Source organism: Gekko japonicus, unplaced genomic scaffold (assembly GCF_001447785.1).
Source record: "Gekko japonicus isolate JY-2015 unplaced genomic scaffold, Gekko_japonicus_V1.1 scaffold85, whole genome shotgun sequence".
NCBI lineage: Eukaryota > Metazoa > Chordata > Lepidosauria > Squamata > Gekkonidae > Gekko > Gekko japonicus.
In genome coordinates, this window is record NW_015167531.1 from 1,249,475 (window position 1) to 1,261,161 (window position 11,687).

An 11,687-nucleotide genomic window follows, 5' to 3' on the forward strand; every position below is an offset into this window, starting at 1 on the left:
ATGTTGGTCCTATAAGCAATGCTACCCTTGTTGAGGACAACAAGGAGCAGAATGATTTGTAGGGTGGTACAGCACAGAAGGTGTCCTTCCAAGGAACATAACTGGTGAGTGACAATGTGGTCCAGTAGATATGGGGATCCCAGGTTGTGAAGGGCTTTAAAGGTAATAACCAGCACGTTAAAATTGGGCACACTGGTTTCTGTCCACTCGGGCAAGTGATTAAATCCTGCAACCTCTCATTCTCCAGTCAATCAGGATGCTCAGTAGGAACAGATATTTTGCTGGAACACCTTCCAGGGAAGTGATTTAGTGTAATGATAGCGAATGGCAAAGACTGCAGCATAATCAGGGGATAATTAGCATACATTTCTGCTTAATAGGGATGTGTGCAGCCAATGCAAAGGCTCAAATGGCATTAACCAGAAACCTCATCAGCACAAAGTGTTAAGCTGCAGCTGCAGCAGAGTTTGAAGACAAAATTTAAGGCAACTGTTACAGAACAAGCCTCAGCATGGTCTAAGAGCAGACCCTTTAGCTCAAACTAAAAGCTCTGCAAGTGCCCCCCCCGTCTTTAAAATAGAAAGGGCCATCCTTATACATCATTGAGAACCTTTATTCAAAACCAGTAAAGAACAGAACTACACATTCAGGGGAGACACGATGTGAGCCTCTGTATATCAACTGCAAAGACTGAGAGTAGGGTGTGATTTGAAGTAGACGGAGAAGCAAGAAGACATGGGAGGTAAGCAAAGCTGTGGAGTCTTGTGAGCAAAAATCCTACTTTGTGAGCTACTAGCACTAAAGTAGTGAGCAAGCGATTTGGCTACTGCATCAATTAGTTTGCTCTGGAGTCATCCTTCCTGAGCTAAGACAAAAACCTGTGAGATGGAGGCTAAAAAACTGTGAGCTAGCTTACAGTAACTCAGCTTAGAGGGAACACTGGAGGAAAGTAAGTCTTCTCCTCTTACAGTACTCCTCCTCCATAAGCCATTGTTCCTTGCAAGACAGCAAACATGCACCTGGAATCCTGAGGGGGGGGGAGTTAGCCCCTCCCCTTTGCATCCACTGCTTCAAAGCACAGCCTTCCACCCCTTTGCAACAGAGTGGAGACCTGGGTTCCTAGGCTGCTGTCTCCAACACACACATTGATCCAGCCAATCGACTGACTAGTGCAGCATGTTCTCCAGACAAGACAGCCTCATCAACACTATGATTTTTCACTCGAGACTACCATTTTTCATTCACAACAACGGACGTTCTTTCACCTGAAGCCTAAATTCAAAATAAGGGAGCTGCTGAAGCACAGCGGCTAAGAGAATTCACTGTAATACGGATGGACAGAATATCTGGGAGATTTTTTGGCATGGTGGCATCTGCAATCCTGGAGATTGCCAGTTCATACCTCACTGACAAACTCACCAAGTGGGCTTAGACAAGCTGCTGTCTGTCTACCTTAATCTTCCATCTGCAACATGGAGATGAAATACTGGCCTGCCTTACAGCTCAGTTTTAAGGATTACAGTGAATGAGCCCTGTACAAATGCTACACACATGCACAGAGAGAGAGAGAGAGAGAGAGAGAGAGAGAGAGAGCTCCAATGAGGCATAAAGAGGGGGGTTAAGGCAAGAAAAATTATCTCCTTTGAACCCCCCACCCCAAACAGTTGTTTCATATTGCTCTATTTGTTAAATTCACAGATATAAGAATAGCAGAAGGCCAATTTAAGTATCATGTGCATGTATATGAGCACTATCTGGACTAGATCTCACTGAAATCAGACTAAGTACCCTAGCGAAAATGTAATCGGCTGAGATGACCAGGAAAGTTTATCTTGGCTTCCATCACCTGAAAATTTGAACATTCTCTACAGCCAGGGATATGCCAACTCTAGTGGCAGTAAGACTACTTCCTAGAACATTTGAATGCCAGTCACTTTACCCCTGTGAGTCAGATTAGGGTTGACTGGAGAAAAAAAGCCTTCTTCTTTTTGCCAGCTCCACCTCAGTGCTGTCCAAGGTAAGATGTATCCGGAGCTCTAACTGTTTTTGCAACGGCAAAGGTCCAGAGTTAAACAGCTAGTCTGGCATGCGACAGCTGTGACAGAAGTGGGCAGCACCCCTTCTCACATAAAAAAAAGAAGTCTTCAAAAGGTATTAGCTCCAAAAAATGATTTGCCTTTATGTAGCAATATGCTGCTAAACAGGCCTACAGGTAAATGCCCCCTCCCCCCGCTCTCGTCATTCCTGTAATCGTACTGGGCTCAAGTCGCTGCTATACTCTATGCTTGTGGTGAGGTTTCTATAATACTCAGTTTCATGCTTGCCATAGATGGGGAGCAACAGCAACAAGCAAATTTCTAGACTCTTCACCTGCTGCATGGCACTGCTGAATTGATCAGGGAATAAGGCTAGCGCACAGAGCAAGAGCACAGACACAAGATCCCACTGCATCAGTGCTGGCAGCCTGGAACACCACCACCCTTGTGCATATACCGCAGGGTATCGGGAGCAACGTTTGGCTCTAGGTGGCAAAGAACTAAACCCAACCAAACTATGTGTTATGTCTGCCTCGTGATCACCCCAGCTGTGAGTTCCTTGGGGGAAGTCAATTTAGAAGCAATGCAGGGACCTCGTTTTAGTTAGAACCATGGCAGAGAGGAGAGGAGGGGCTCCGGTCCCCCGTCACCATTTTCCCAACCCAAAATGTCACCACTGGGGACAGGGGGCTGCATGTACACTGAATGTTTGCATGTGCAGCTCCCCAACAGGTGCCATTGTGGGTTGGGAAAGACTACCGGTGGGGGAGTCAAGAGCCCCTCATCCACCCATGCCATGTTCCCAACTAGAATGGGGCCCTTGCAGCTCTTCTAAATTGAGTTCCCACGGGGAACTCACAGCTGGCATCATACAGTGAATCCCCATGGCGAGCGCATGGCAGATGAAACGTGTAGTTTGGCCCCAAGTCAGAGCTGATGCAAAGAGATCAAACTCATTTACAAACAGAAGCCAACACCTTGAAAGTCCCCCAAAATCTGTGAAAAAGCAACCCCCACTTTCCAGCTCTTTGGCTCAGCCTCACCTTCCTTCCATATTAAGGATGGACATCAGTTCATCCTCAAAGAAATGGCTTGGGCACTCCAGAGTCTCAATGTCACTGAAGCCGTCGCAGGGAACCTAGAAAAAGAAAATAGTGTTGCGCTTATCAGTAACTGTTGTCCATCAAGTTGCATTCTGTGCAGGCACACAGTGAGACTGTGCAGGCCAGCCACTGAAGGATTTCCCCAGCTTCTCTCTCTCGGCCCCCGTTCCCTCCATTCTCCTAAGCTGCCACGCGCACTCCAATGAACATTAACGAGAGCCCCCAGCAGGGAAGGTGGGAGGGAATGTGTGCCTGCACAGAAGACAACTGTGTTATTAAAGGGCAACAACAGAAGATGTAAGAATCAGAATTCTTTCCACACAAAGGACCAGAAAAGTGCAGCTTTGTTCTGAGCTGAGGCTGTCTTCCTCAGGGAACTCCCTTAAGAACAACCTTACCCTCAACATTAAGAATGAATAGAATTCTACTGACACAAATATTCTCTGTTAAAAATACACAATCAAACGGAAATTGCATATAATAAGGACATGCTTATACATGATTTCGTTAACTTGCAGTTTTGTTTTTAAGGACAGCCTCTAAGGAACAGCAACGCTGCCCAGATCGTGTTGGTACTTTAAAATTTTTGCTACCCATTTGCTGAAAACTTGTTATCTACTGGAACAAAGGCCTGGATCCAAAATTAATATATATGTACGCACACGCACACACACGTGTGTGTGTTTGTGCTTCTCACCCTTTCTCTCAAGCATTCAAGGGCAAGTTCTCCGTTTCATCCTCAAAACAACTTTCTGGGGTGAAACAGGCTGAGAGAAAGGGTGATTTCCCACAAGCGCTGCTCCGCGCTCACTCTTCTCTTTGGCCCGATGGTATGTGTCAATTTCACACAAGCTGCTGGGCGGCCGCATTTTGCCCCGCAGCTTCGTGCGATTTTCCCCACGTCTACTGTTTTTTGAGGACTGAGTAGACGCGGGGAAAATCTCACGAATCTGCGGGGCAAAATGCGGCCGCCCAGCAGCTTGTGTGAAATTGACACATACCATCGGGGCAAAAGGGAGGCGCTTGTGGGAAATCACCCAAAGAGTGACAGGCCAAAAATGAGGTTTATGGGCAAATGGGGATTTAAAATCAGAGCTTTTCACAACAACCCTGTGAAGAAGGGCAGACTGTGAAAGTCACTGCCCCAAGATCGCGCTTTATGGTTGAATGGGTATTTGGACTGTCCTGGTTGACTGTCCAAGTCCAGTATTATAACCATTACACTATATAGTCTCATACAACATAAAACAAGCTTATTCTGCCTCCTGCTATGGTCCCCTAAAGTTCCCAAGGGACAGAGGATCCTTTTGAAAGGTGGAGGAAGTGAGATGGGCAAGGGATAGCAGGAACTGGCAGGCAGCAGAACTGGCCAAAAGGGGGCGCTCCCATAAAATGTAGGCTTTCCACTTGTTCTGTTGCTTCAGTGGACCCAAATAACCAAAACACCAAACCTCCAAGGAAGCAGGGAAAAGCAAAAGGTAAGGCCGGTCCTCTTTAGCAAGACAGCCTGGCACACACAGAGCTATGGTCAGAACAAACAAAAAGTCTTACATGTTCAGAAAAGAACCTTTTGGAGAATGATGCTACAATTCTTCTAGCTTCCAAGCCAGCTTTGTGTCGCTCTTTATATTCCTCCAGCCAACTGACATTCTCTGTCTGGCTGTAGTGTTTCATTAGCGATGGCCACCTACATATAAAAAAAGCACAACAGTTAGCACTTGGGTCTTCCTGCAGCTCACGAAAACGTGAACAAGCTGCTGAGTTTATTCCTCCTTCATATAATTAATCTATAGATGAATGGCAAAAAGGTGTCCCATTTTTAAAAGGTATTAAAGTAGAACAGAAAGTTTTCAGAACGGGCTGCTGATCTTGTATGAATGGCTTAAGAAACTCTTATGCTTTCATGTAGTACAACAAAGCAATTCTTCAAGAAATCAAACAGATTCTAAGTAGACCAAACTCCCAAAAGGCATTTGAGTACAATCAGGCTGGAATATATTCATCCAGTTTTCTTCTTCTTCCTGTAGCAACAGAAAAGGCTATTTTAAGTGATTCTTTATTCCAGATAGAGCAAAGCCTTAAACGCATGAAAAGGGCAGAAACTCTCACATTAGTTCTAGGAGAACAAATGCAATCCACCCTAAAATGAGTAGATATCTGTTGCACTTTCCTTCTCAAACAAAAGAAATAAACCGGTGAGCTACAGCCTACTATCCTAATCATCAGACGATTTCTCACACATACATAAGCATATGGTAAGCAAAAGTGATTCAATGATGTGAGATGGAAATAATGTTTTAGAAGACCACCAAAGAGATCTGGAGATGAACAGGACTAACAAGCAAATATGTATATGTTTACAGCCTAAGGGTAATCTTATAGGTAACATTTGGCTTCAAAATGAAGAAGAAGAGTTGGATTGATACCCTGCCCTTCATTTGGAGTCTCAGAGCGGCTAACAATCTCCTTCCCTCCTTCTCCCCAAAACAGACACCCTGTGGGGCTGAAAGAGCTCTAAGAGAGCTGTGGCTGACCCAAGGTCACCAGCTGGCTTCATGTGGAGGAGTGGGGAATCAAACCCGGTTCTCCAGATTAGAGTCCATTGCTCTTAACCGCTACACTAAACTGGCTCTGTGTGTGCACGTATTTTTAAAGCTGTCCAAAGTTTGACAAATGTCAACATTCTCATTAAAAACTGACAATCCCAGACAAATTTTTCAAACATCCAAATGCTCAGACACACTATGGTAAATGTGACTATCAGAAATCACTGCTGTGTGCCTGGAAAAAGGAGACACAGATGCACATTTTGTAGGACATCTAGTTGGAGAAATCACTAGGAAATAAGGAAAGAGAAGAGTCCCGTTCACAAGTTACAATGAATGCATGTACAATCCATGTACAGCATGCACTTGATTTTACGTTATACATACGCTAAATAACTCTCATGTTACATTCACATATGCACAGGTGAATCAAGCCTCATATTTACCCAAATACTGATCCCCAGTTTCACGTGTTGGCTCTTTCTTACAAACAGATTATTCATGTACATAAAAGAGGTATGTGTGTTCACTGTAAACAGGGTAGCATCTGTAGCTGATGAGAGAGACCCACTGCCCCTACAGAAAAACACTGGGGGAGAAGGAACTATATCCCACTCACCATACAAAACCAGTGGTGGCCAAGGGATGCATGTGAGTGCTGTCCTCCTATCGCTAGGGAATATCCTCAGCTGGTCAGGGTTTAAGAGTTGGAAAAACTGGGGGGGGGGGGAGAGATAGGCCTGGAAATGCACACCCTGCAACTCCCTGCCCTAAAGGTCTCTTTTCCCTGCTACAAGTTTAGGGGGGAAAACAACAACTAACAGCTGGGACAAGGGACTAACATTCATTACTGCCAGGAAACCTAGGAGGTAGCTGCTTGTTCCCTATTTCCCATGTGCATCGGGCACAAGGAGATGCCAACAGCTGCTCTCTGTGGCACTGAACCCAGACCTGTCTTTGATTTCCGAAGGAAATGGGGGACAAAAAAATAATCCAAGAGTGGCCTGTAATTCTGGACTGCTATTTGCCGTGTGTGTCCCTGGTGCCTTGGAAGCTTCTATGACATTGGAGGATTAATGGTGCACCTGCCTATCTATTCAAAAGAATGAAGGTTTTCTGGAAAGAAATTTCAGTATAATATCTCTGGGAAGAAGCCTCCTGGACAGCAGCCATAAGCTCCCTCCCTGAGTAAACATGTTAATACTGGGACAAATCCAAGCTATGGATCTGGGCCGTGCTTGTCAGCCTACTAAATGTGCTTTTAACATGGGGGGAAATAAAGGTCTTTATTTAAAGAAATTATGCACTGCCTTTCTGGCACAATGGGGAATCTGAAGCAATTTCCAATGTACAATTATATCAACGATAAAACTGTGCAGTAATGAAAGCACTGCCACCACATCAATAAAAGACCGGAGGCAGAGGGGAAAAGCACCCCAGAGCTGGTGCATTACCAGACCCTGATTCACAACTCCGCAGAACACCCAGGTGCTAAGAAAACAGCACTTAAAGGTAGAGTTCAGTTCCCTGAGTCATGCATATTTTTACTAAGTGGTGTTTGAACAAGGAAATTATTCACTACCACAAAGTGTTCAAGAAACTTGTAAGTGCTACACTTTAAGAGAATTTGCTCAGAAGACATTTTTTAAAAAGAGCTGAAGGTGGTTCAGTCTACTACTTTTCCTGCCTTGATTTTCTGAGTTTTGCATGCAAAATCTTACAGGCAGAGCTGTGCAGCACGGCTTCCCATTGCTTGCAGATTCTCCAAAAAGAGAGGAATGAAACAGAAGTGATGATGGAAAATCTTTAAATGTTCATCCTGCTGGGTAAGTGTAAACAGGAGCCATCATAGTAAGGCTGCATAGCTGAGAGCAAGGCTGCAGCACAAGGGAGGAGGGATAACCACCCCCACCACTCCTTCTCCCTAACCTTAATCCTCCCCCCACTCTGCCCCGTAGAACTGCTGTATGTCCTGTGATGGTTATTTACTTTTCTTGTGAGGCAGAGAGTAGCTCTGGAGAGGCAACTGTGATCACGAGTGTAGCACGGGGAGTGATGTTTGTTCCCCTTCCTGCCATACTGGGGCTCTTGAATCACTCCCCAAACGACTGTTTATTTAGTAATAAACCCATTCATGGATCACTTGACCTCATTATCTAGTTTGGTCCAAAAAGGCTCCAGTAATGAAGGAGAAAGAGTCAATGGCCAGGAAGAGGGAAAATCTGAAATCTTAGTTCAGATCAACTGTATAAATGCTTGAGTACAATGATATACAGGTACGACTGCCACAAAATTGAAGGAATCCTAATCAATCATGTCTGCATACAATAGAACAACACTTGAAATAAAAAAGAACAGTTTCCCCACTTTTAGATGACGCGCGCCTATGTCATGAGGATGGCATCTTAAAAGAGGCTCTCCGGTGTGAGAGAAGGGGGAATGCCTATTCTTATATGGAATTTATTTGATCATATCCTTCTGTGTAAGAATCTGTTTGCAAAACTCAGAAAAATGGGGCAGGAAAAGATTATGTGCTGCGTCCTCTGCTTTCATGAATATTAGCAGCAGATTGTATAAAAACAGGAAGCAGTCTGAAGTGACCATGGATTGTACAAACAAATTTTAAACCTATGCTTTTGGGTACTACGGACATTGCAGCATAATTTGCAGCTGATGCCTAGTCTACACATGCAGGGGACTGAGGTGGTGGTGAGGGGGGTAGAGTCATAGGGTAATAGAACGAATTGTACCACATTAGGCTGCTGCTGGGGGAATCACCTTGTTTTTAATGCTCCACTGTATAAAATGCTCCCTGCACATTTATTTAGGAAATGTATATCCTTCATCACCAGTGTCCTACTGATTACCTGATAGCTAGCTTTTTACTTGCAAGGGGTCTATTTTTGTGTGAGGGAACATTCAAAAAAGGCACCTCAGACATGCAGCATGCTACTTTAAGATTCTGCCCCCTCATTCTCTTGCAAATGTAGACCAGGTTTCAATTCTGAAAAGAAACCCTTCAACAAATGTGTCATCTCGATGGGGCACAGAGCATCAGAACAAATCACAAATGTGCACATTCACAGCAGTGTAACAGTGTTGCGAGCAAATGCAACAGCATGAACGTTTTTGGATCAGGGTGCCAATCTGTCAACAGGACTTGGACGGAAATACATCACCATTGGGGAGCAAAGCAAAACTTGCAGGCGTTCATACGGGCGCACGGACCAGCAACTGTAAGAACTGGACAGATATATGTAAATTTCTGATCCTGGCCTGTTATTCATAGCAGGCGAAGTTCATCTACAACCTGGCTGTGTCCATGTCTTGGCAGAGGAAGAGAAGTTGTAGCGTTTTCTCCAACTGCCAGTTGGCATGTAAAATTCAGACCAAACAGTTCAAAGGAAGAAAATATTCTCTCCCCACCTGCAAAAGAGGTGGCTGAACAATGGACAGTTCACCAGTTCAGAAAACTATAACTCTGGGTTGTTTTCCAGACCAGCTTTCCAATTCAAGGTTTGGCATTATCTTGTCAGCAACCAATTTGGATCTTTAAAAGATTCAGATCCAGCAGCGAGGACCATTGTGGTCGGTGATAATAGATGCCTGCCTTCCAAAAGCAGCTGATTCTTTGATCACTGAACTTTTGGCAGAAACTGAGATATTGACCCTGTGACTCTGGGCCAGGCTCCATCTTGAGTAATTGCCTTAAAAATCCCCACTGCAATTACTATTGGAGAGGTTATTCTCTCCTCACTGCCCTAAAATAAACAGTTGCAGTAATATTGTAACACGGCACAGCCAGGTTCCAGTAGAGGGTCATTTGGCCCCTATTTGCACGTATGCAGCTAAATTCATCCATCGTAGCAAAGGAACAGCATGAAAACCTGATGAAAGCAAGCAGGTACGGGCAGGTACAAAGAACTGCTATCCTTTAATTTTAAAAAGCTGTAATTTTCTGGCTTTGCTGTAGCTGACTAGTTGGCTCAGTGGGTTTGTAGCAGCTTCATTTTTTAATCTCACTGTGGTCTAGTCTTTAACATCCTCCTTTCATCTCCTATCCCACGGGTCCGGCTACTGAAGATAAAGGAAGAAGTCTGAGGCTCAGAACAAGACCAAGGAGATTTTTCCCCTTACTATCATCACTGGCATGAAGAGAAGGATTTGTTCTACAGGGTAGGGAGAGACTAAATTTTGAAAATGTTCTAACGCTTCAGTTTAATTTCCCCCTTGTGAAAGCCAGCTTCTTGTTCCTTGAGCTGAATTTTTCATACTAACATTAACTATCTTCAAGATTTATTTTTGCATCAAATGCATAATTCCCCCCCCCCCCATCAAGCCACAGTTGACTTATGACAAGTCTGTGGGGTTTTCTAGGCAAAAGGCATTCAGAGGTGGTTTGCCATTGCCTACCCTCTGCGTCGTGACCCTGGACTTCCTTGGTGGTCTTTCCATCCAAATACTTAACCAGGGCCGACCCTATTTAGCTCCAAGATGTGACAAGATCGGACCAGCCTGGTGCTATCGAGGTCAGGGTAATGCATAAACCGGTGTAAGCAATTCAAATAAGGCAAATCAATGACAACATAGGAAATCAAAACGAAAATGGCCATATCAGCTCATTCCTAGTACTCAGTTGTCGGCAGAAGGCCAATGAGCAGCTATTCAGATAGAAGTACATAAACAATTATCTAGACATCTGGTTAGCTTTATTATTTTTGAACATCATTCCATGTTATCCACTGCATGTTCAGAGATCAAGCCGTATTGTTCAGCCAATTCGTGAGCATTAAGCAACAGAACAGCCAGATAAAACAGGGTTGGTACAACTTACAATGAGATGCTGTTATCACCAGAAGCCAGTGGGAGCTGAGCAGCTGCATGACAGCTGGGCCCTACTCTCCCATCCTTTCCACTCCCAGCTATGGGCACAAATGCCAGGGCCAAAGGACACTTGCTGGTCAACAGTATCTGAAGTTTGCTTGGGGGTAGGAGGAGGGAGTGGCAGAAGGATGGGAATGAACAGTAAGAATACGGGGAAACATTATTTTTTTGTCTATTTTTTTTTAGTCTGTTTCTATTAATAGTGTTTTAATTAGGTCCATCACACAATTTTTTGCCCATTGATCATGTGAGTTTAAATGAACGGATTTACATAAAACAGCATATGATTAAATCAGCAGTTCAAAAGGAGGAAAGTATGCAGCTTTCAGGTGATAGCAAGCATCCTTACAGGCCATGGTCTACTTTATTTCTATTTATTTTACTTCATTTATACCCCACCTCTCTTCCCACTGGGGATCCATTGTGGCTTACATCATTCTCCTCTCCTCCATTTTATTCTCACCAACAGCAATCCCATGAAGTAGGGAGCAGAGGTCCATCAGTGGCTATTAGCCACAAGGTATAGATAGGAACTCTCAGTTTAGGGCAAGTGATGCTCTGTATTCTTGGTGCTTGGGGGGGGGGTCAACAGTGGGAGGGCTTCTAGTGTCCGGGCCCCACTGGTGGACCTCCTGATGGCACCTGGTATTTTTGGCCACTGTGTGACAGAGTGCTGGACTGGATGGGCCACTGGCCTGATCCAACATTGGCTTCTTGTGGGCACCAGATTAGCGATTAAGGCACACCTGTCCTAGTCCAGCCCATATCCCAGACTCTGTAAATATCTGGATATTGATCAGTAACTCTGATCAATAAAACATAGCTCTAAGTCCGATGACCTCTGACCATCCGTAGTGCCTGTGGAGCTAGCTTGTTAATCATTATACCAATGCAAGCACCTTTAAGCAAATCCCCCGAAAGTTATTGTTCTCCTCTGGTTTTCGGAATGTGAACCCTGAACCCCAGCTATGTGAACTCTCAACCCCAGCACACGGATGGAGGGGAGGGGGGAAGCAGAATGGGCATATAATAAACTGCTTGCTGCCTTGAGAGGCAGACTGATTCTCTACCCTCAAGAGAGTTGTCTCGCGTGATTCTTCATGTGGCGCCCGAAGCAG

General features: G+C 44.6%; 1 protein-coding gene across 2 annotated transcripts in view; it reads right to left on the reverse strand.

Annotated features, from left to right (window-relative positions):
* The window catches only part of FBXO21 (F-box protein 21), a 46,015-nt gene that overhangs the window by 29,300 nt on the left and 5,028 nt on the right, over positions 1–11,687 (reverse strand). For both annotated transcript variants that reach the window (XM_015413432.1, XM_015413431.1), the window contains exons 2-3: positions 4,691–4,826; positions 3,080–3,174 (exon numbers count right to left, since the gene is read on the reverse strand). In XM_015413432.1, the coding sequence (XP_015268918.1) occupies positions 3,080–3,174; positions 4,691–4,826 (231 nt within the window). The remainder of the gene's footprint in view (positions 1–3,079; positions 3,175–4,690; positions 4,827–11,687) is intronic.